The following is a 26,755-nucleotide window of genomic DNA, read 5'->3' on the forward strand; positions in this document are numbered from 1 at the left end:
TGGTTTGTTACAGTAGGTACAGATGTATGAATATGGCTACATAAATTATTTGCTGGAAATTATGAAAAAAAATATTTGAAAAGTATGGGACAAAATATTACGTTGAAGAGTTGAAAACCAGAACCCAAACACACCGCATTTACGATCCGATATCGAACAGATCTGTAACGACTTACCATAGGTTTTATCAGTGGTGTTAGGCTGAATAACGAATGCATTGCTATCCTTAAAGAAACAAGTCTGAGTAAAGACGATGATATTTCTCCTTACAAAGACATCATCTGTGAGGTAAATGGGGCTCCATAAGGCGGTCAGTTGTAAACCAAGTTTCGACATTGACAGCCGACGAGATTCGTCCTGTGTCTTTCACTGCAAGGCAACTAGTTGAAAAACAACGCTATTATAATCCAACATTAGACAGCGCTGTTTCGACCCGCCATAGTTCTCATCAGTGGTGCTACACTGAATTAAAAATGCATTGCTGAACTCACCTGCCCTTAAAGAACAAGCCTCAGTAAATAACGGCAATATCTCCCTTTATGAAGACATCTATGAGATTATCAAAGATAAATGTGGATTGAGTTCTCTGTTCTCTGCCAATCTCATAGATGGCGTCTTCGTAAGGGGAATGCCTATTAAGTAAGTTTGAAATTACTAATAGAAATAAGGAATACCTATCTAGTAAAATTTGAACATTGTCTAATATTTAGAATGGATCCATCTGAGTAGCAATAGCACGAAAGAAGTTTTCCAATTCATTGTTTAATTTATTCATCAAACTTTTTGTGACTGGTCAGTAGTAGGTTATGGTGAGTGGTGGATATCACCTCATTCTAGGTATTTTTAATAGTAAGTATATATTATTATGATTGAAATTCTTTTCACAAATACCATTTTGATTATTAGATCGATAATTATTAAGTTTTTTGCATTTTTGTGTATAATTATTTGGTAAGCCCCACAGATAGATGACGAAAACTTTTCATCATCAGCTTGTTACATTACATTTATATCAGTATATGAAGTGTCCCATAGGTAGACAATCAATCGATGACAATCGAGATGTTTTTCAAATGAAAGTACTAACGTTGTGTAAATTCAAATGTATATGGTAAATTTATTTCAAAATATGAATTTGAGACACAAAAGTATTCATTCAGTTCACATTTCTTTGGTTATTATCCAAACTAGGTACATTCATCAAATATCTATATTTTCATGTAGATGAAGAGACAGATAAATAGATCTCTTCAATAGGTACGACTATAGAATTATCAGTGTGTCCCAGAATTAATGCTAGAAAAGGTGCGACTGACTAAACATTTTTGAATTTTATATAAAAATTGTGGTTGGCGAGAAATGAATTTTAAAAAAATTTTCTGTTCTTGAAAAGCAAGTCGGCCTTAACAATAAAGCGAACTACAATACAATTATTGGTGTGTGTTTTGTCAGGAGAAGTAATAGAGTTTGGTCTATTACTTCATTACCTGAAGATGCTAATTTGGTTGGTGAAGCGTGCGAAGAAAAGAGTGTTGTGATGGTTAGTAGCAGTGACTGTGTTGAAGATTTAGCTGCTCACAATAAAAGGGAATTAAATTGTATTTACTAACAAATTCATCGCAGGTAACGCTGAAAGATAGGTACTTTTAACAAATAGGACAAGCTCAGTGTTACTTCTGCATTTTACTTTATTGTTCCAGGTCAGCCCAGGATCTCGTATCGCAGATATTTATAGAGTAAAAATTATTTTTAGAAAAAAAAATTCATTTTTATAATGGCAATATGCAATCTTCAAATATTCTTAATTTCTTTAAAACTGTAACTATTTTTTCTTTATTCACATTCGTAATTTATTAAAAAAAAAATACATTTTGATGTTTCAAAGCTTTACTCCTGACTATGATTCCTTTTCATATGAGACCTCAAAGTTTCATCTGTTTTCAGCCATTTGCCACATATATAACATTGGGCTTTTTTCTCCTTAGTGTGGACTGAGTTTTTGTGTCTTATCAATGCACTGGGTTGTCGGAATCCTTTGGCACAAACCGAACACTGGTAAGGCTTTGAATCACTGTGAATGTTCAGGTGATATTTCAGAGAATTTTTAACTGTGAACCTTTCCCCACACAGTTTGCAAATAAACTTTTTTCTTTTTGCATGCACTATTTGGATATGTCTATTTAGGTTTACTTTGAAGGTAAACTTTTTTCCACAGTGTACACAAAGAAAGTTGTCTTTAGAATATTCATCTTCACATTTTTCGAAATGCTTCTTCAAATTTTTTTCAGATGCAAATGTTTTAAAACATTTAGAACAAGAAGGTTTATTCTCTTCTAGGCTTTGTTCTCCAGGGAGTCCATGGAATACAGCAATATGTGTGTGCAGAAAAGGTTTTTTTTGTGAAAGATTTTGCACAAAAATTACAATCAAATCTTTCCTCTTGTGAGTGTACTTTCATATGTCTAAGTAGGGTATTGCTGTGAATGAATGTCAATCCACAAACATTACATTTACGGTATTTTACTTTAGTGTGGATCTTGAGATGATCTTTCATACTACCCATTTCAGCAAAACTTTCTCCACAAATATTGCATAGAAATTCATCATCTATACAAGTAAAATCAATATTGCTCTCTTTCAAGTGAATATCTTGCTCGTGTTCTTTAAGAAGACTTTCATCAAGACTAGCCCATTCACATAGGGAGCATTCCCATAGGGTCACCTCCGGGTGAGTGCTCATGTGATATTTCCAACTTCTTTCAAATGTGAAATTTTTTTCACAAATATGGCAGTTGTAATAATTTTTTGGTAAACTGTCATAATTTTTATTACTAACATGCATTCTGTTATGAGTTCTCAAAGATTTTTGGGTTGCAAAACCAGTATTACATACTTTGCAAATAAAAATATCTTTTGAATTGAATTCGGTAGAATATTCATCAAGCACTACTTCTATACAAGAATTGTCTTCATTCGAAAATTCAAGGATGATTTGTTCCTTGATGTCTTCTAAACTTTCTTTCTTAATTATCTCATAATTTTCTACATCTTTCTCGTTAAGAAGAATTTCTTTCAAAGTTTGGGTTGCATTTTTTAGATTTATAATATAGGAATCGATATTCTCCAATTCTAAAACACAAGGATTACATATGTTTTGCGGTAGCTGATCTTCACAGTTGACCTGAATGAAAGAGAGAGTTAGTTAATATAGATACACATAAAATATAAAAGTTCTTACCCCATTGTTAAAAATATTGGAAAGACATATAAATGTGTTATAAACATCCAACCCTTGCAAGGGTTGGAGATCACCAGATCCCAAACATATTCGACATATACTTTCAAAAGGTTTATTATTACTGTAAGTTTGTTGTTCTTTTCTTGTGGGGCTCACGTTTCCAAAATCCATTTTAAACATACAATAATAAATATAGCTATAACATCTAGTGTGATTACTCTTCCTTCTTGACTGAATCACATCTACTCTTCACTGCTACCGGAAGGAAAACATTTTTTATAAATTATTCCACAAAAATGTAATATATCCAAGATTCATATATTTAATAAAAACGTAATGTTCTCCTATGATATTTGCATTGTATATTTGTTTTCACCATAGGTTTCTAAGCAGAAGCCCGAAGGGTGAACTCAAACACAGAACAGAAACAATTGCTTAGTATTCTGTGACTTGCGACTGTTACCGAAAAGCAGTGTTGCCACAACTCTTGAAAATGTGAACGAAGAAAATACTAGATCAAATAAAACAGTATTAAGAAGGCGAATCCGTAAATGATTGATAGGATATATCAATTGGTGTATACCCTTTTCCTTGCTTCAGTTCAAAATGATAACAATTAATTGGGTGATAAAAGGCATTTCATAAAAATGGGCATATAAGAATGATTTCATGTTGTAAATAACACATAAATAATTCATAATAAATATCGACAATCTGTTTTGGCTAGATGGACTGAACTGATGGTGAAAAATAATTGAAACATCAAACGGCGTACTATAAGTATTTTGAAGTTCCAAATGTTCTGAGTTAAGCACAAAAGTACTGGAATGGTAACACTGCCGCAGAGGAAGTTTTCTCATTCGTCATTTGGGAATGGGGAAAAATGTTTACCAATGAGGGCGCCAGTGTATTCAATAAATGGTGACATCAAACGGTAAATAGCGCATCCGGATATTTTAATGTGATACAAAACTTCATTGTGAAAATCTAGGAAGATGGTTTGAAATTCCAAAACGAAGAAGAGTTTCATATATTTATTGCTTTGGTGTTTTCTTTGTTGTTGGGTAATTATATATTAAAGAATTGATAAATAGGTTGAATAAAATACCTTTGCAAACGTGAAGTATAAAAACCCACAATGACGTTCAAAAAATCAGTGACTTCGTTTTTATTTTTCCGTTTTAAGATATGCGTCCATAGGTACGTATCGTACGGATCGTATGAAACGGATTTTAGAATTATTAGTATAGTAAGTTAAATATATGCGTCCACTGACCGGCAGTGGACGGATCGCACATATCGATCCGTCGGTAATGCCGATGAAATTGATCGAAGGGGCAACTTTTGCGACTGGTGCGGATGATGTCATGCGGATTGCCGATAAGTGGACGCATGTTACAACAGGTAGTCACTGGTCGCCTCACAGATCATTTGAATTTTGTTACATTTCGACACTAAGTACACACACGTGCTTTAATTATAATTTTTATTACGCATATTATGGACATTGCAAGACTAATCACAATTGTACAAGAGTACGAAGAGTTGTTCAATTCAAAACATCCTCATTATTCGAATCAACAAAGACGAGATAATATTTGGGAAGAAATTGGAAAAAGATTAAATCAAACTGGTAAGTTTATTCATATTTCAATATATGTAGTTAGTAAAATAGAGCCATTTAGGTACAAAATATTCAGTTAACTGTATCATAGAGTCACGTGAACCTCTTTCCAGCTCGAACTCTCCTTAATTGCCATTTCACTGACCATTTTGCTGAATTGAAATAATTTTTGAAACCATCCCTAACTGCTAAAGCATCTGTTTTCGAATTTGCACCCATATTTCTTAAGTCTTGCAGTCCTCTCATGTTGGAAATAGAAATATTCAAATCATTTTCTGTCCAGTGACACGTGCCATTCCTAAGAAAGTTGTGCAAGCAGCATATAGCCATTACAACACTCACAATGTGTTCTTGAGACATAGACAGCCTAAGTTCGAAAATTCTAAATTTCCGTGCCAATATTCCAAACGTATTTTCCACAGTATTTCTAGCACGAGTCAACCGATAGTTAAACACCTACTTAAAATTCAATACCTACTAAATAATTATATTTTTTGATATACAAAACTAATTGTTGTTGATACATACCTTAAACACACAGCAAGTTTTTGTTCTGGTTCTATGGCCTCTCTGTATGTTGTATTTTGTCTTGATATATGAGGACCTAAGACCGGCCGTATTTGCAGTTGAGGCAACCACAACATTGTGGCCATGTTGACTGCACTGCGCGGTTGACCCAACCACATTTTTGTGGTCGACTTGCGGTCATATAAAGCGCATTTGCAGTTGAGGCAACTGACATCAAAAATTGAATGCTGTGACACCAATATGAGAAAAAGTAAACCATGGTGTACGCGGTTGGGTACGACTGCAAGTTTGGGTTAGTGTACGGCGGATGCCGCGATGACATTTCGGCGGAGATCAGCAGCAAGTTGACTGCAGACGTCCGTTTTGACTTTTGTGAACGCCCGTGTACATGTAGTACAGTATTTTTTATGGGCGGCTTGAGTTCGCTGGAACGCGACTGCAACACGTTCGATCCGACCGCAAAATGTGGCTCGTGTACGGGCGCTCTAAGATGTCAAGAAGAGTTGTAAATTTGGCATGAGACATATGAAAATACTGGAAGAATTTTACGTCGTCGTTGAACAAATCAATGAACAGTGTATGATATTCTCCAAATTGTGATATTTTTTTGAATATGTCATGTATCCACATTCTATGTCTTCTCTTATTTCCTCTCCTTTCTTCTTCATCTTCATCATCTGATAACAAAGCAATAAGGACAAGTTCTTCATAACTTTCTATGATCGGAAACATTACACACTGTAATGTTTCCGATCGTCCACTCACAACGAAAATGCGAATGTTACTAAAAGCCGACCGTCGCATCGGCAATCCGATCGCTACGGATACAGTGGACGCACTACCACAAATCGATCCGGTTTTTACGATCCGTACGATACGTACGATGCATACCTATGGACGCGTACCTTAACTCAGTTTTAATTTCTAATATTTTCCTATAGATGTCAAATCTGATTGATGAACTTTGAAGAGTCATCAAATCAAACAGAAAATGCTCAATAGATTGCTTCAACCAATAGAAACGCGCTATAGTTTTCAGTGGGTCAATAAATTAATTTCTGTCTTCTCTTGAGAAGACTTATGCAGAAAACTACTGAGACTGACTTCGAAAATACTTTCGAGAAAGGTATTAGGTATTAGTCCATAAATTAGCGGAAGAAACATCAACACTGAGATCTCTCACTTCATGATGACCTCGAAAAAAAGTGCTCATCTACTAGTAAACAGCTTATAGCATGCATTCAAGCATATTATTAGTCAGTAATTCCTTGGAATAAAGTCTTCATTTTACGGGATAAGGATAGTCCACCCACGCTCGTTGGCTAGGTGAAGGTGGGTACTTGGAATTTCGCCTCATCGGTTCGAAAATTTGAATAGTGAATACACAAGATGGCAAGACAACATGGGTCTCCTGTCCAATATATGATGGACTACAGGGCTACTATTAGGCCTTTCACGCCTACAGTTAAGGCTAAAAAGTCATTAGCGAAGTGAATGAGAAGTATGGTGTAAAATACCAATTTTCGCGAGAATTTTTTCTCGCTTTTTTCCAGAGCCCCTTGTTGAAGCTTATACGGCAACCGCTGATCAGGTGGAATCCTTCTGTAGGGACTTTTATGAGCGCAAGAAATCACTCAATTTAGACACTCCAGCCCTAGTGCAGTTCGAAGCTTCTTGTAGAGATCTTCAACAGCCCGAACAAAATCGATAACCAAAAACATTCGAAGAGTCCTAAGGGGCTCACAGGACATGAGCGCAAGCATAAGTGTAACCTCTTCATGGCCTGGATCGATTACCGCAAAACGTTTGTAAATTTCCTTAGTTCCCAATAATGTTGTGAGATGTTTTAACAACTGATAACTTTCTAAAAGATTCATTCAACCATAACATCTGGTTGAATTAGAGTCCTAGGTTTAGTTTCAGGAGGGGTGCATTTCAGAGAGATCCCTTCAGTCCCTTTCTTTTCTGCATCTCAATTTTGCTATTATCTATTATCCATTCATTTCATTTGAATGATCTCGAACTCTATGCATTAGAAGAAATAGGTTCCGATCAGCTCTTTAGAATGGTCCTTAAGAATGGTACACTCATGAGAGGATTACGAAGAGGATGTGCAGTTCGTAGATGGATGCATCCCGCTCCATCTGGATAACGGAGAGACGTAAGATTATCTCAAGATAAAACAACGTCACTCAAAAGGGAGGAAACAGAAGTGAAGATCTGTCTCCGCGTAAACTATCACCCCAAACTCTGACAGAGTTTGCCGCTGCTCCGATTTTACTCTACTCCTTTGGAGTAGTGGAATTGACTCGGCGAGGAGTTGTATCAATTGGACATAAACACCCGAAAAATGATGCATCTCCATATGAGTTTGCATCCCAAATCGCTCGTTTCACGGTTGTACTTCCCCAGACAACAGGGAAGCCGTTGACTTTTGAGTTTGAAGTGTCTATAAGACAGAATGGACACTGGATGGAGCCCGCAAAGTTGAATGGAGTTAGGATCCTCTGCTCTGCTAGGTCCGCGACCATGAGAGATCGGGAATTAGAGCATTTTTTTAAGGCAGTTGCCCGAGCGGAAGATGAACTAACTTCAGTTTTCGACACCGAACGAAGTGATCACAACTTTGTCACCGAGTTGGAACCCGTTCAGCAAAAGGCCCACATAAAAAGTCTCACGTCAAGGCCGCAGAGATCACTTTACTCCTGCGGCAACACAATGATACGCCAATACATGGTGTCTTCTTTAATAACATTGAAAGCCTCTACTTATCAAAGCACCTGACCTTTGTTTTCCTCAGGTCGAGTGTTCGGAAGTGAGAAACTGAAGGGTTCATTTTCGATACCACTGAAGCAACTGGTCTGTCGTAAATTTCAGCATCCAATAATGTGACCTATAGAAATAAAGCTATTACATTTTCAGAAACCGTAGTTGACTGCTGTTAGTAGTACACCCTGTAACTTATCAACCAATTATTTTCAATCCAGTCAAAAAAGACAATTCTATTCAAAACAATTTGCATAAAGCTGAACATTTATACTTCTCCAATTTTTGAAATGATGACGTATTCTATATAATTTGCATCACCGCACGACCTATGAGGTAGTGTTCATGATGCATTTATAATAATTTGGTATCCTTGTTAGGAACATTACTTGATCTACTGTAATTTAGTTTCATTCAAGAATATCAGCTTGATTGAAAATAAGTCTACATAATAAAAGTAAAACGAGTTGTTTACCAGCGATATTGGTTTCTGATTGATTATGTTCAAATGTTACCCTAAGTACTCTTCCATACAGGGAGCTTTACGTCTCTCGTTCCCCTACCTACCGCCCATTAACACCTTTTTCAGTTCCTGGCTCTTTGAGCTCAGTTGTAGAATGGATCGCACGTAAGCTGTTGCCAAATACCTTCTCTACCGTCGACCCAAACTTCGACTACCGAAATGCCAAAGATATCAAGAATGCTTTTAGTCTAATCAACAAGTCCAAAAACATGAAAAATAAAGATAAAGGTCCTAAAAATATGAGCTATAGCTCATTCGATTCGGAATCACCTCTAGAAAAATGTTTTTGAAGGATTTTGGTGCAGGTAAAAAAAATGCAATTGTTATTGTCAAAATATATTGATATATAGGAAATTATATTGAGGAGGAAATTTCCAATAAAAAAGTCCCGATTCCCGAAACGGGAATCGGGTGAAAATAGGGTTCCGCGCGGTTGTTACGGCATGCGCGCGCTGCCGCTAAAGAGAGTTCATCAAAAGAAATAATTATTTTATAACATAAAATGTCCTTTTAAAAATTTGAAAAAATCTAGTATCTTCTTAACACTTGAATGAATCGAGTCTCGTAGAAAAAAAAGTTTCATCACAATTTTTCAACAAGATATTCAATTGTTGACTAACAAATTTTTTCCCAATCTCCGTTGGCATAAATAATGGGATAAAAGGTATAAATAATTGGCCTATAAATTTTAAATCTCGTTGAACACTTTTAATGTATATACTTCAAACGATCCTGCGATGAAAGTTCATAAAAATTTATCAATTTGGTAATTATGATTTTTTTTAACTATTGCAAAATGGAATATCTATAAATTGTGGATAATTTTTTTTTCAATTGATATTTAGCTATGTTTGTTTTCACATTGAATAATGGCAGTTATTAACATAGGATATGAATTTTTACGTAATTTGGTTATTAAATTGTTTTCAACACCCAGAGAAATTGAATATTTAAAAAAAAATTTTGCTATTTTGTTGTCTAGAGCTAATTATGATAAAAAAATTGTTTTTCTTAATTTTTCATTGTTGAAAATCGTTTTTTTTATATTTCGATTGTTTGAATAATTAGTTAAGAAATAATTTCGCTTTTTAAAATCATAATTTACACTTTTAAATAGTTTGGCAAAAATTTTTTTTTTATTCATCATTTAATTGTTTATTAGTTTAACAATTTGTTAAACCAATAAACAGGTAAATGATAAATAATTTTTTTTTTGACAAACTATTTAAAAGTGTAAATTATGATTTTTAAAAGCAAAATTATTTCTCAACTGATTATTTAAACAATCGAAATATAAAAAATCGAATATAAACAATTCAAAATTAAAATTGAGATTTTTTTTAATCATAATTATCCCTAGACAACAAAATAGCAAAAAAAATTTTTTTCAAAAATATTGAATTTCTCTATTTGTTAAAAACAATTTAATAAACAAATTACGAAAAAATTCATATTCTATGTTAATAACTGCCATTGTTCAATGGGAAAACAGACATAGCTGAATATCAATTGAAAAAAAAAAATCAACAATTTTTAGATATTTCATTTTGCAATAGTTATAAAAATCATAATTAACAAATTAATTAATTTTTATGAACTTTTATTGCAGAATCGTGTGAAGTATATATATCAAAAGGGCTCCACAAAGTTTGAACTTTATAGGCCAATTATTTATACCTATTATCCCATTATTTATACCAACGGAGATTGAAAAAAAATTTGTTAGTTAACAATTGAATAACTTTTTGAAAAATGGTGATAAAACTTTTTTTCTACGTGACTCGATTCATTCAAGTGTTAAAATACTAGATTTTTTTCAAATTTTTAACATGACATTTTATGTTATAAAAAAATATATTTTTTTGATAAACTCTCTTAGGCCTGCCGTAACAGCCGCGCGGAACCCTATTTCCAACGTCAAATTAAAATTATAAATAATGGAGATAGAGTTTCGGGGGTCGGGACTTTTTTGTCGGAAATTCCGTCCTCTTTAACGAGCTTTTTCCAAAATTGCTTAAATAATAATATTTTTTGAGGTATCAACGAAAAACTAAATACATCTTTTTTTTAAATCTTATTTTGTTAATAACAATTGCAATTTGTTACCTGCATCAAAATCCTTCAAAAACATTTTTCTAGAGGTGAGTCCGAATCGAATGAGCTATTGGTCATATTTTTAGGACCTTCATCTCTATTTTTCATGATTTTGAACTTGTTGATTAGACTATATGGATACATCCAATCAACCAAAAGCGGGGATGGATCCCATTTCGATCCGTATATATGTCGAGATTTTTATCCCAAAGAGTGGGTCGGTTACAGGCAGCACTGATTCATAGCTCCACATCGTTAATCTGCCATGATGATTAGTGTGAAGCGTCAACTAGGAGATCCGTTGCATTTTGGCGCTGCCTTCCTCTCTCTCGGGAGCGAACAACGTGAAGCTCCCCGTGTGAAAGGTCGCTAAGAGTAATAATAATTTTTCGGTTCCTTCTTCCTGCCCTTGTTGGATATACAGTAATTGTTTCAAAACGAAAAACCAATTTGTTTAAATTGAAAGGGGGATATTTTTACGAGAGGTTAATTTTTGGCGAGTGTCTTACGGCGAAACATTGAAGTCTACCAGTGAGGATGACAGAGTTCCATGTAAGTAAGTGAAATATTACCTCTTTCATTTAGTTTATTATGTAGAAACCATGTAAATGATATCTGATTCAATTCCATAACGTATGTTTGGAATACCAACTGAACAGGGAAAAGTGTTTTTTGTTTAATTCAGTCTTCATATGGAAATATTTCTTTCGAAAGTATTTTTCTTTCGTCTAATTCAATATTTATATGAAAGTAACTGTTTTGAGAGGGTTTTTTTTTCAGTTTGTGTGTGACAGTTACTTCTTTGCATGATCTACACATTTTCATATAGATATTGATTGCTTCCTTCCTTTGAAAGACTACCACATTTTTTTATACCAAGAAGTAGGAAACCAAAATCTTTTTTTTTCAAAAACACCAATTTGTTATTTCGTCATCGATATCATAAGAATCCTTATTCATTGTATTTGCCTCAATATTTGAGTACAAATGCAATATGAGAGCACATGATATTAATTGGAAAATAAAAATATCTTTTTTGCAGCCACATCTGTAATTGCAGAAATGACTTTCTGGCGGATGTAAGACTAAGGCTCTCAAATATTATCAGTTCATTTCCTATCCAAGCCTTCTGAGTAAAAGTTGATTTCCCAGCCATACTTGAACTTGACGTTATAAGTGTTGATAAACAGAAGCAGGTGTTAGCGGGAAATAAGATAGTTGTACTTGTTTCGTTGTTCCGCGTGTTTTTTACGAAATCTGAATATCCATATTTGTCCATAGAATCAATGTTTGAGCGAATCTCATGTAACTTGTCGTTAATAAACGTTTTTCAAATAATTTCAATACTGTTAGTTCACTCCTTTCGAAAATTGTTGATTATTTATCGCATCCAGCATGTATAAATGAAATTTGATCTTGACAGTCTGCATATACAGATAATAGTATTGGCAAATCAACATTTCCACCAATAACGATTATGGTTTTGTTGTACTGAATTGCTCTATTGTTGCTCCAGTTATGAAGACATCAGCCATGGTGTCAGCTCTTCATCAAAAAGTTCGCAGTTGTAAAACAAATTCGATCAAGTAAAAAAAATATTTACATCGACAAAAATATTGTAATTATTCTGAGCCGATCCCTACTATATTGAAGTAGTTCTTGGGTTCTTTTTTCGGACGGTTCCCTAATGAAGGTTCTACTGTGTTAGTTGCCAGGTACTTTTGTTCAGTACTCTGTGTGCTTCTTATTGGTCCATGTCCTAATCTGGTTTCTGGTACCTTCAGAGCTGGTCCAGAACCTATATATGAAGTTGATGATCCGCATCTAGCCCCTTCATCAGCTTTATCATTACCTGTGATTCCTGAATGCCCTGGCACCCAGTACAACATTAATTTGTTATTGTTTGCAGGTTCATTCAGTTCTTCATGGCATTCCCATACCAGTTTTGATGTCACCTTCGGGTTTGTCAGAGCTCCTAGTGCGCTCTTGCTGTCTGTAAAAATATTGATCCGCTAATTTCTTTGAGGTCTCAATTTAATAAGCCTTGCACACTGCAATACACTTCTGCCTGAAAGACGGATGTGTATAGTCCTAGCAGATAGCTGTAGTTTAGATTTCTATCCGCTCGGTATATTCCAGCTCCCGTTTCATGTTTGGTCTTCGATCCATCTGTATACCAGGTGTTTTTTCCAAACATGTTTTCGGGATGACTAATGGTCTTCAACTCTTAACGGCTTATGATTTTGGCCGTGAAGTTTTTCTCCCCCATTATAACAGAGTGTAAAGGAGGTATATTCAGGAGCATCTCCAATGCAGCTGTTGGGGTAGTTCTCATTGCTCCCGTCCCAAACATGCAAGTCTTTGCACCTTGCCTAGTTTGTTGATGGCGGTCGCCTGCTTCATTTTTGGTTACCAGACCAGAGATGCGTATGTTATCATGGGTTTAACCACCATCGTGTATAGCCAATATACCATGTCTGGTTTTAGCCCCCATGTTTTTCCATAGGTGTGTCTGGCGAACATCAGTGCTACCTCCGCTTTCCTCTTTATCCTGTCCAAGTGTTGGTTCCAGGTCAGTTTGGAATCTAGGATTACTCCCAGATATTTAACCATCCCCGACACTTGAATTTCTTCACCTCGAAGTTTTAGAGGTCCGAGACCCTCTGTTTTATTCCTCTTGGTGAATGCTACTATGGTCGATTTGGATGGGCTTATGTTAAGCCCTTCTTCTTCTTCGGTCTATCTTGTTATAATGTTCAGGGCCTGCTGCATGCATCCCTTCACTACATTATTGTATTAACCCTGGACTAAGATGACTAAGTCGTCTCCATAGTTCAGTGCTTTATACCCATTATGGTCCAAGAGACATAGTAGCCCGTCCATTACAAGGTTCCATAACAGACGGAATAGAACCCCCCCCTGAGGACAGCCTCTTGCTACCCGTGCCACGACTGTTTCCCCCATAATGGTTGTATATACCAATCTTCCCCTAAGCATGCAGTCTATCCACCTACAGCTTGTCTTGTCGATCCCTCTTCTCCTCGACGCCTGGATGATTGATTCTAACGACGTATTATCAAATGCGTCCTCTATGTTCAAGAAAGCAGCTAAAATTACTTCCTTGTTTTTGTAAGTATATTCTACTTTTTCTGTTACCCGACATAGAGCCGTTTCTGTTGACATACCTGACCTGTATGCATATTGGTCTCGATGTAATGGTCTGATAGCTAGTGATACTTCCCTGATATGCCTGTCAAGTAGTTTTTCTAGCGTTTTCAACGCAAATGACATGATACTAATTGGTCGATGATGCCTTAGTGAATAGTGCTTCGATATGGCCGTTGTTGGAATAAAGTTCAACAGACTCTCCGTTTTTTCTTATTTCATAACAGACGAGGATAACGGTACCAATGAATACTATCTTTTCAAGAAGGTGCTGTTTTTTCTTCGGGGTTTTCTTTGCATCCATCATAGAACGACGTCCTGGATTACTTTAGTTGTTATTTTCTCTTTTATTAATTTTGTTACATGTGTAACATTTTTCTATAAACTTAAAACTTTGGTTATTTCTTATTCCGTTATTACTTTTGAATTCAATTTAAGGTACATATTTTTTGCATAGAGATCACAGAAACATTGTTTTCAGAATTTACATTTTGAGATTCAGACCAGAAAAAGTGAAAAATTTGGATTAGCTTCAGTGGAAATGAGGATGGAATCATCAAGAGCTTTCTTCTGTATTTTTCTAGGAAGCTTAGCAATTTTACATTTATTTCGACCGGACTATTAGACGTAGGTATAACGCACGCTCGTGCGATTATTGCAGTTGCGCGTTCAACGTTCAAAATCAAAACAGTTGTGGCGCGAACAACCCCACTTTGAGTACCAAAATATCTTGACTGTTGAAAACCTCGGCTAGATCACTGCGCTAGTTGGCACTTTTCGGTAGTCTAAAGTAGTCCGATTTTTCGCTAATCGGTGATCTGTTTTCGTTTCTCGGTTTCAAATTCCTTTTCATGGATACGAACGCTGCGAAGGAAGTGTCGATCAGAAAGATTTCAATAAAGAAGGAAAATTTGAATGACGATATAAAGGTGAGATGTGTAAAGGCCTGTTGTAGTAGTGGTTTTTATTTTTGATTAATGTAACAACAAATGCGTTTTTACATTTCAGTTTAATCACCTATTATTAGATAGATCGTTTGCTGAGATGCGAATTTTCAGCGTTGGGAATTTCACTTAAAAAAATTAACAAAATATATGAAAGAAGAATTTATTTTGCTTGTTCCTGGATAAAAATAAACTGAACTTCGCCCTTTATTTTTTAATTACACAAAATTCAGTATACTATAAAATGTTACTGAAATAACCAATGGACATATAATTGTTATTGATATTATTATTTTAATTATTATTTCTTTTATTATTACTATTCGAAAATAAGGTAAACATATGCCAAATAAAATTGCAACATATCACATGACCATGATATAATATTTTAGTTTTTGACGTTTGTACAAATCCAAATTTGAAAAAGAAATGTTTCTTTAATTGAAACTTCTTCAAAACGTACATTTCAATGAATTTAATTCTCGATATGAAATTCATTAATTGACAATTTTGAAATCTGTTCATTTGCACCTTTGAAATATACCAATTATTGAGCTTCATTGAAAATATTTAAAGAAAACAGGTGACTTATTGATGAATACAATGTGAAAATGTTGGCCAGAAAGATTTTCAGAAATTTGAAATTGGTAGCAGTTTCTTTACTCTGGATGGCGCTTCGATATCAAGTGTTCTTTCTTGACTTGGGGAAGATATATCATGAATCTTCGATTTGAGTTTATGGCATTGTGCTTATTCACAAAATATTCAGAGTTAATGTATCATAATCCCGGAGAGCTTTTGAAAGTCCCCGAAATTAAAGATCTGATACAGGACTGGAAATGTCATCTACATAAATGTAGTCGAATAGTTCATCAATATTATTTATAGCAGGACACCAGGCCCAGAATAGAACAATGTGGAACCTCTACGTTGGTATTTACAATTCAAAACTCTCCACTCATTATCTTGTTTGTATTTTATATGACATGTATCAAGATATGTGCATGATTTGAAAGTATTCATCAGTGAAAACGTTTAAGTAAGCATGAACATCCCCCTTACGAAGATGTCATGTATATGGGATCGATAGTAAACAACCACGGATATCAATAATAAACGTGGCTCTCAAAGACAGTACATTGCTAAGCAAACTTCCTCTTCGTTCTTTGCATCTTTCACTGCAAGGAAAGCAATTGAAAATATAATCTAGGAAGAAATCAATATCCAACACCAGAAAGTTTGTTTCGATCTGCCATTGGCTCATAAGTGTTACTATAAAAAAAAGTTTCAATTGAATAACATTAAATATAATACTTTTCAAATATGGGATGGATATAATTGTATTATCAAATAGTCTTACTGACGTTTATATTTATTTGACAACTCTAATCAAAATCTTCTCACTAACAAACTTGATTTAACTAAAAATATTATCAGACATCAAATAAACTAAATGGAAAATTTATATATAGAGAGAATGATAAAAACATACATTCTAAATGTAACATTCTCCTCCATTTTGAAATTAAAATAAAAAACAAAAGAGAAATTTCAAAATAACATCATAAATTTCACTCGAAACCATAACGATGCGGAACTCTGACTTTTCGCCCCCTTCTTGTGACTATCTCTTCAGTTTGCTCTTTGATGTCCTGCTCTTCTGTTATATAGTCTTCATCAGTTTTAATTTTGACTTCATTCATTTTCTTTTCAATTTGATGAAAATTCTTACTGTTCTCTTCTGTCGTAAAGGATGTAAATGCTGAAACGGCTGAATAAGTTCTCCACTATTCACTTTTATTTTCACTACCCTGCATGGGTACGTCATCTTTTCCAGGATAAATTTCCAATATTTTTCCTATAGGCCAGTTTATTCGTTTCACATTGTCGCTGCTGACAAGAACAACAACTCCAATTTTTAAACTACCTATTTTCCTTTGACCAGTAGGTATGTACGAGTTCCGCTAGATATTCCTTTCTGAATCGGATTCGAATACCATCTCTTATCTTTTGCAGGTATCTATGCCGTTTCACTAAATGATGTCTGTCTGTGATATCGAAATCTTGAGTTTCACTAGTAGATATATCCGACATAAACATAGAAAGGCTGAGAGGTTTTAAATTATTTTCATCCGAAATATTAGTTAAAAACCTTGCATTAATTATGGCTTCACAGTCGCATAAAGTCGTCATCAATTCTTCATATGTTGAAGTTGCTTTCCCTAAGTTTCTTTTCGGTTTTTGATTCATCTTTTCACCAAAGAAACCTCAAATTGTCCCTTTCATTAGGATTACCATGAATTTGCAAAACTGCTTTTTCTATATCAGATGTAACTCCTATTACTCCTATTCTAAATTTTATTAACAATGAAGGAATCAATTCTAACAGATTGGGACCTTTTTCTAAACATGCATTTAGTAAATTTCCGTTATTATTCTTTGTTGATGCGTCGAATACCGACTTAATTTTAGTAGTAATACTGTTTTCTTCAATAACGGCACGATGAGGTAAATAGTGACTTGGCTTATCAATTCAATCTCACCTAACTTCTTCTATAATACCTAATGATTCCCATTCTGCAAAAATCTCACTATGATATTGAAATTTTCCCAAACTAATCAACTTTCTTGTTGAAGACAATAATCTTGCTTCAGCTATTTCTTTGTTGTTAGAAAGTATCGGATGACCTTCTCTCCAAGGAAGATTTACTTGATATCTACCATCATCTGTCTGCAAAACTGTTTCTTTGAAATACTTTTCCGTTTTAAAATCTAATTTCTTTTGGTGTGGTATTTGCGGGCTCCTTTATACCCAAAATATGTAATTTCCACAAATCAGCAATAGAAAAATCCGTGAAACCTGAAACAATACGATTGTTACTTGTGTTATGGACGTGTTGTCCCATTATAGTCCATCCAAGATGCGTTTCTAAGGCAACAAGTTAAGTCAAAGTTTCAATATGCCCTGTAATTAATTTTCCAAAAATATCTGCCCCTAGCAACAATTTAATTTCTTGTGGAGGATTATTTATACCTACTAATATCACTAATAATGCTTTTATTCTTCAAATAGTCTATAACAGCTAAATCTCGTAATGTACGTATTGTAATTACATATCTTTTTCTGTTCCAATACTGATAATTTGCAAGAGAAGTCATTTTCAATGTCACTTATTGCTATAACGTATATATTATGGAGATTAGGATATGATTGAAAACCACCGAAAACACCTTGTATATCATTTCCCTCTCCAGATGGCTTGAAATTTAAATCTTTTGCACATTTCGATGAAATGTGTACAATCTTTGAGAACCGGAATGCAGCAAAGCCCTGACAAGTTTCTGTTTATAATTATTTGTCACTTTGACAATGACAGTTTGGAAGAGTGTGTCGGTCTTTGGGAAAATGTCACAAGTCAGTTTACATACTCCCGATCTGTAAAAAAATAGATTACTGTTCGTAAAAACATGGTTTAATAATAGAAAATTTTAATAAAAGACTGTCTAACAATATGAGAAAAATTTATTATATGGTGAGTGATTTGCATATGCATCGAAAGCAATAGTTTAATGAGTAGCTAGTAATGAGTACTGTTTTTTTTCATGTTTTTCATAATCTCACAGATTTTCTCCTCAGTTACTGTTACAAAAGCAAAGTAATTTACATTATGGGGAATATTACATGTATATGGTACCTGAACTGGAAGTATTTCTAAACCTAATTCATCTGCTTTACGATTGAAAAAGTTATTGAAAGAAATTACTTTTTCCAGACAATCAATAAGGAAGATGGAACATTAGTTTTAGACTTATGGCTTGTACTCCATGTATATTTCAGTTTCTCAATTATAAATTGAAAGTTGAAGTTCTTTCACGGTTTTTCTATAAAGATTTGAGGTCATTTGAAAAACATTTGTGGGCAAATCATTTTCCATTATGTTGAAAGTCTTTATTGTTTGAAGGTTGTTGATATTTTTCTTGTTGAATGATAGAGACTCGAACTTCTATTGTTTATGATAATTAACATATTTGAAACCTACAATTGGATAAACAATTACTGTAAATAAAATATTGATTCGATGTGTTTCAATTAGTTCGTACTCGTAGCGAAATGAAAATAACAATGAAAATATTTATGACCGAAAAAATTGAAATGGAAAAATGTATGCATGTATGTATGAAGTGAGCTATAGAAGCCCATATAAAAATTTAACTGAAAAATAAAGTCATTTTGAACTCTGTACATATTTGTACAGAGTTCATTTTGAACTTGATTGCTTTTTTCCTCATTCCGAAAGTTTCCTACATTTTTATTATAAAGACGGACGAGCAGAAAATTATGAACCTTCCTTTCTTAGAAACTGATCTCACCCAAAAGTATACCCCTTTCAGGTTAAACAAGATTCCTTTGGCTGGGATTACATTAGTGCTTCTTTTTGTGATGTCATCCAGAACGATGATGATGAGGAGGTAGGACAAGTTCTTATTCTGAAAGTTTGAACTCCGCCATTGAGGATGATAGTGTTCGATGTATGGAAAATTTCATGTCGTAACTCTTTCAATATTGTATTGGGTTCCTATTAAAGATATGAATTCCTCATGGTATGTTTGAAGGTGATTGACAATGTTTCGTGATGAATTTCACTAGTTCGGACTTCCATTGTCTATTAGATAAAATGATTTGAAATCCCTGAAACAAGTAAAAAAGAATAATTAAAAAAAGAGAATAGTTGAAAATAACAATTATATTAAGCAACAATAAACCTGAAATGAAATGATAGTAAAATAACCTACAAGTAAAAATATAATAATTGAATAAATAAAAATTAAAGGAATGCAAACAGAAAATAATAAAAATAAAAAAGTGTAGAGATTCCAAGTCACGTTAGTTCACGACGTTTCGATTGTTGGTATCTACAATCGTCTACCTCATGGTATGTTCGGAGAAGGTAATAACTGAATGGTAAAAGTGATTTTCGCATAATTCAATGGTCACATGAGAGTAGTTGTTTCGAAAGTACCATGGACATAATTCGATGTTTATATTAACTCGTAAAATGTTTCCTTCGAATTCAAACATCTTCATTACGTTTCAGATACGTGTAATCAGACAAAATATATCTGAAAAATAATCTTTTTCGGTTCAACTCCCCATAAAAGGTAGAATCTCAAATAGGGAGGTAGTCAAGTCTGAAGGGTTTTTTTATTGTCTTTCCAGTGATATCCTCATTTATTATTTTTGACGAGCTCTTTGCGACAAATTGAATTCGATAATTACAAAGGTAGTTAGATAATAGTATTCAAGTGGTTAAGGAAGCTCTTGACTTCCACCAAACAACATCCAAGTTGGTATTGAACTGCTGGAAAAACTTTCCTCAATGGAAATATTTATATTTTCTCTGGTCTGGATTTCTAAACTGGAAGAAGTAAAATTCTTTGCAAGGCATAACCCTGCGAGTGGCTCAGGATTTGTTAGGTCGAGTTTGAGTTAACCTGAATCATAATAAATTTCGCGTGTTGCAGTGCAGGGTAGAATAAGTCCACTCACTGGTATTTCGATCTTCGTGGTAAACTCTTCTACACGTTCACACTACACTGATGAGTAAGCTGGAAAAACATACAATACTTCACATTACCTAAAGTTGTCAAACGGGTATCTAACGGTCATCATACCCGTATGATACGGTCATTATACGTGTTGCTTAGGGGCTTAGAACACGGTTGATCCATTACAGTGGGCGAGGTAGTGTTATTTTCGTGTTTGATACGGTCATAGCACGGTCATGGTTTGGTACGGTATAGTGGGCAGATACCTTTACTGGTTGATTTTTACTATGGCCTATCTATGAAATGAATGGGTCCTTCTTAGCTCCAAATAAAATCTCCTGAACTGTCAGATGTGAAGTTGTAACAAAATGATAGTCTACAAGAAACAATACCGAGCACAATATCAATGAATAATATAGTCGAACACAACTAACGACTAATTGAATTCAGTCTTCACACAAATGACCTCACTGTCTATATGAATAATCGAAATATCATTTCCAGAAAAACAGCAAGAATCTAGAAAACAGGTTTTAATTTTTGCAACCTAGAAACATGCTCAACTTATCCAATACTTGACGAACCAGATGGTATCCCTTGTAATTTGTGAAAGAATTTAAATTTCTGGAGATTATCTTAGACATAAAACTATTATTAGATATTGCAGAAATTGATTCAACTTACTCAAAACATCATCGACAACAACATTGTCACTTTTTGAGAATTAATAAAGGTCTGATAAAGTATAAATTCTATTACGGATCGATAGGTTGGATGATTGCAAGAAAATCGCTTTCAAATCGGTTAGATGGCATACACAACATATCAAACAAAAACGCAATTGGAGCATATGGAATAAATCCTACAGAAAATTTCCATGTTGAAGCACTTGAATCACCTCTAGAAATGAGAAGACATCTACTGAGCCTGTCATAATCCGCAAAGATTTCATTAATCAAGAGTAACTCGTCATACGATTTCCCTTTCATAAATCGCTCAAATCTTATATTCGATGTGAACTCGGTACCAAAACGAATCCCCTTCTCCTTGGTTGATAGATGTATCTTTTTGCAATGATCACCTATCTCACTTTTCAAAACCAAAACTTCGTAACCACCTATTCATTCCACGATATAGAAACTAAGTACAGCCAGGGCCGTTGCGAAAAGAAAAACCAGGGGGGGGGAGAAAATCCAAATTTTCCCAACCCCACCAGCAAAATTTCCCAACTTTCTAAAAAATGAAAGCCAAGGGATTAGTTACTACTATAACATATTAATTTTCTTACTTAGCTATCCTAAGATTGGCTGAATGCTTATGCCCGTTAGGGTATGCACAAACAAAAATAAATTTTGGTAATTATAAAAATAATAATGGAAATTATTCTACTTTGGACCAAGGTCCTTTGTCTTACACCATATCCACTTTGTATAGGAATATTCAATACAAATGAAAGGAAACAACACTTAAATAATATTGTGCTTATTGTTTTCTACTATTATTTTTTCTATCTTCACGACCCGAAATTTCCCAACTTTTCCAAGTCGAAAAAAGAGCGAAAAGTTGGGAATTTTGTAAAATTGTCTATTCAAAATTTGTGGACTGTTCAGGACTGTTCTCTCACTTGGAAGAAATTAAACTTTTTTGAAGTTTTCAAACAAAGAACTTCAAAGTATGGGATCTCTAAGATATGCATGTCGGGAAATCCCAACCTTCTCCTGATTATTTCTTTTTTCTTATTACCTCTCCCTTTCTTTTCTCTCATTTTAGTTTTTTAATTTTTATCCATTTTTTACTATTATTTTTTCCATTTTCTTCAAGGCTCAATATTTCCCAACTTTTTCCCAAATTTTCCCAAGTCGAAAAAGCAGGGGTGGGGGCTCCCCCCTCCATGGCGACGTTCCTGAGTACAGCGGTTACACTATCTTCTACACCGATGCCTCTAAAAACCTGAAGAAATTTGCCGGAACGGCCGTCGTAACATACACCATAGGTTAGGTTAGGTCCAAAGTGAGTGGGTCTATTCGACCCTCCACCGCCACCCACAAGGGTTCATTGTGGCTCACATCTATTCACACTCGACCAAATAAAGCCAGCTTTTTAACGAAGCCGATTAGTTTGTATGGTGAGTGGTTTTTCAGGTCAGATGGTAAGAGTACGGCTCTGTCGAACTGTAAAAACCTGATGCGGTCCTCAGCGGGGCAGGCATAAAGTATGAGGTCGGCTGCTTCATCATTTTCCAAACAGAGGCGACACACACAGTCCGAGTCACTGCATATGATGATTCGAATGACAGTGACCTGTAAGAAGGCCTGTCATACATCGTCATCCCTGTTGTAGTCCAACAACTGTTTGGTATCAAGCTTCGAAGGGTGAATAAACGCCCTGCCAGAAGTCCATAAATCCTTTTGCCATCCAGGTGTTAAATCTTTGTTTGGCAAAGCCTAAAGTGATGCCAATGACAGGTTTTGGTCCTACAAAACTGCTTGCAGCACCCTCCTATGCAACAACTATCCGCTCTTAATATTTCCTTCTTCCGGAGGATACACTCCTCTCCACTCAGTTACAGTACTTTATGAGGCAGTTCGTAGTTGATAGTTGGAGGCTAAAGTCAGAGGTCATTTCCAGAATGACTTCCTGTGTCAACTAACAGTCTGTTGCACTCAGTATTAAATTGATTTGTGCAATTAGCAATATGCACAAGTCCGTGCAGTCCATCTAGCCTTTCTCTCCAGAAAAATGGATCTCCATGACCGCTGACGGTGTGGTACTGATGACACCACTGATGGCCAGGCAAGCCTGTCTCTGTAAGCCAGAGAGCCTGGGCCGTTTTCTGTAAAGCCTTCGGCCACCAGGCCATAAGTGATCACCACCATAAGTGATCATTGGTCTGACAATCACCACATAAATCCAGTGGATATGTTCGGGTCCTAAACTCCAAGTTTTACCACAAATCCTTCGACATGTTTATAGGGACAGTCTGGCGTTGTGTAAACCGTTTCCCAAGTGAGCGTTCAAGGTGAGTTTTTTATCAAGGACCATGCCAAGATATTTCACCTTCGTTCCAAATGGAATGACCCCACCATTGAGGAATAGTGACGTTAGATTGTCCAATTTTCTCCTCCTGCTGAAGGGGATTATCACAGTTTTGCTGGAGTTGACAGACATCTGCTCCCTCAGGCACCAACTGTGAACAACGTCCATCGTGCTTTGGAGGATATTACAAGATAATCTTCCCGACGTGGACCTTGCGAAGATGACAAGGTCATCTACCTAAACTTGCAGATCTACTTTTCTTCTGTCGGGGTCGTCAAGCAGACTATCAATCAGAAGCGACCACAGAAGGGGAGATAGTACCCCACCTTGAGAGCAGCCTCTGGTGACCCTGTATCTAATGTCCCCGCCTAGAAGAGTTGCAGTTCTGTTTACCAACATGACATAGATCCAGCCAGTTATGGTCGATTCTATACCTTTCCTAGCCAGAGATGATCATATAAATTCAGGTAGTGCATTGTCAAATGCTCTTCAATATCGAGAAATACAGCAACCGCAATCTCCTTGTTATCAAGGAATTGGGAATTTTCTCTACAAGGTTGTTTAATGCTGAATCTGTCGATTTGCCGGTTTGATAAGCATACTTGTGGTTATTCAGGGGGATGCATATAATGCCATCCTCCTGATGTGTCCGTCCAGTATCCTCTCAAGTCAATGAGCCTTACATTGGTCGGTACGACCAATGTAAGGCTCATTGGTCGTACCGATTTAGGGCGTGGGCCGTTCCGACCCATACACCATAACGTACTGTTACAATTCTGTAGCTCAGCAGAGTATTTATAAGACCAAATTCTGTGCCATAGCTGAAGCCATCAAACTAACAAACAACACCGACGGGTGATACGGTAATTTTCATAGATTCGTTGAGTTATATACAAGGAATCAAACAAATGTATCCCAAGTACCCTCGATTGAAACGAATGAAATAGAATTTTTTCGATCAAAAAATTAAAAAATCAACGGACTTGGTAAATATTAAAAACCCAAAAACAACAAATTGTGCGAAGAATGAGGGTACTATGGAGAAAAGAATAGTATGCAACTAGGCTCAATTACTGAATTTATCTTTGTTGGGGTATGAACTGCGTGGACTGAAAATTCTGGAAACTGTCCATCTATTTTCTGCAAGTATTTATGCCTGACGTTTCGTTTACGAATGCGTGAGGTAATGAAAAAGGCGATGAAGCAACGGAAGAAGTGTTCTGGTAATTCTCAAAGCAGATTAAAATAGTATTGGTTTGGACTTCTAGTTTCATTCTATTCAAGTTGAGCGTAATTTGGTTCTTATGTGTCGCATTGAAAGCAAATAGGTGCAGGTTACCAGAGTTCAGTGATGGCTCGTGCCTCGAAGAACAGGGGAGGCTAAAGTCATAAAGACTATAAATACACAAAAAAGCTCGCCGGAGGCGCGAAAATTTTTATGCTGTTGCACGCTTTGCTTAATACTAACGTTAGGGCATGGGCATGACAATGCGTAAAAAGTGCATGAGGAGCTATGGACTTTGTTTTAGTTTGTAAACCATTTGAATGGCCGGCCATGACCGCAGCCCCATCATAGGTTTGCACAATTAACTTTTGCCTAAAATTATAGATGTCACACGTACGAATTAAAAAATTCAACGAATCGTCAGCTGTGCGCCCAGATGAAACATCATGAAAACCCATAAAACGTTCTAACACATTACCATCTTTGACCTTTGACATATCTAAAAAGGATTGAAAAGGATTGAGAGTTGTAATGTACAGGTAATATCGGTAGTTTCATCAATTTCCCATGCAAAAAAAGAAACACTTTCAATCTTCCTGCTTATATTTTCCTTAATAATATATGCCACACTGTCTATAAGCTCATTTTGGATGATTTTTGAGGTGCCCGAAAAAACGCTACCGTTTAAAAAAGTGCCAAATTGTGAATCATATTTGCCACATAACATCAAAAGTTCCTTGTAACTGCCGCGATTAATCGAATTTTCGGTTTCATCTTGTCCGCGAAAAGCTAATTCTTGGAAACCCAAATAAATCGTAATATCCATAAGTCTTTTTAAATTCGACCGATTTTTCCTAACCTGATTATTGAAAGAAATTATGTCCTCTTTTTGAGCTGTATCTCAAGCTGTTGCTATATTTTGTTTGCTAAACAATTTTAATTCACAAGACGAAAATATATGCTCCTTAGATTTAAAATGTCTTTCTGTAGGTTAATTTATCAAATCGAAGTATTCTATTTTAGACCACGTTTGGTATTCGATTTGTACGGAAAATAAAACACAGGTCCAACAAAAAAGTTTTTCTCGTTTAATGGAGCCTGTTAATCAATCGTATTTATCGATTAAATCCTCGATTTTGTCGATTATCTGACGCTTTAATTGAAATCAAATTTGGTTGAGGCCTTCCCAGAGTTTTAATAATGTAAAATTTATTATCATAAGATAAAGACTTGAAATTATTTGTCAGCAACCAATCGACTATATCGTCAGATTTTTTAATTTTGTCCAACTTATCCATAATGAATAAAAAAAAAACTTACTGAAAAGTGAAAACCTGAAAACACCTTGAAATTGAAAGAAAACACTTTGAAAACATATTAAAAATATTACCAAAAAGCACTAATATAATACATTACTGCCTGTTTTATACACAAATAACAAATATTATCAAGAAACTCTAAAACGATTTACCGAAATATTTTTCAGTTCCGGTCCGTCACGGCATCCCGTCCGAATAATTAAATAAAAAACCCAGTCGTACACTAACGGAGAGCAACTGGAGGCTAGCCTCTTATAACGCTATAATTTCTGCAACTGAAATTACAAATCAGGACGTATGTCGCTGGTTGGATCGGTCTCGTGGAGCCTGTGTTTTTTAAAACGGTCGGAGGCTCGACTTCCCTGCAACGTATGGCATTTATTATTTCGGGTTGATGGTTTATTCGTTATTCGTTCATGGGCGGTGCGTTTGAGTTTTGTTGATGCAGGATACAGTGTGGTACTCACTACGTAGTGAGTGATAGTGTTTTTTTGGGCATATTATGTATTTATATTAAAAATTAATGGTAAAGTAATGATACCCAAGCATTTTTAGAAAAAAATAATCATGATTATTTGTCAATATCTTTTAATTTATTGCGATGAATAGTCTCAAATTTTATGGGAAGGCCAAGCCTCCCTTGCCTCCTCTGGCGAGCCGCCGTTGCCAAAGTTCATCAATAATAATAATAATTTATAAAACCACTGTGGTATAATATATACATATGGTACGTCAATTAAATCAAC

General features: G+C 35.2%; 2 protein-coding genes across 3 annotated transcripts in view; one reads left to right on the top strand and one right to left on the bottom strand.

The window, feature by feature from the left end:
- The first annotated feature begins 645 nt into the window (after positions 1-645).
- The window catches only part of Sobp (Sine oculis-binding protein), a 79,112-nt gene continuing 53,002 nt past the window's right edge, over positions 646-26,755 (top strand). The window contains exon 1 of one of the 2 annotated variants that reach the window (XM_074174289.1): positions 646-849. Coding sequence is in view for 1 of the 2 variants with exons in the window: in XM_074174288.1 (XP_074030389.1) it covers positions 14,790-14,867 (78 nt within the window). In the remaining variant the exon portion in view is untranslated. Of the gene's footprint in view, positions 850-14,650; positions 14,868-26,755 lie in introns of those variants that run through there. The other variant, XM_074174288.1, reaches the window with a different exon arrangement.
- LOC111505265 (uncharacterized) lies at positions 1,824-3,675 on the bottom strand. The gene is made up of 2 exons (XM_023160043.2): positions 3,239-3,675; positions 1,824-3,181 (listed from the first exon to the last, which is right to left on the bottom strand). The coding sequence occupies exons 1-2, from the start codon at positions 3,416-3,418 to the stop codon at positions 2,324-2,326; spliced, it is 1,038 nt and encodes a 345-aa protein (XP_023015811.2). The 5' UTR covers positions 3,419-3,675; the 3' UTR covers positions 1,824-2,323.

This window comes from Leptinotarsa decemlineata, unplaced genomic scaffold (genome assembly GCF_025532065.1).
Source record: "Leptinotarsa decemlineata unplaced genomic scaffold, Ldec_3_MD MMD2_tig00000576_RagTag_RagTag, whole genome shotgun sequence".
NCBI lineage: Eukaryota > Metazoa > Arthropoda > Insecta > Coleoptera > Chrysomelidae > Leptinotarsa > Leptinotarsa decemlineata.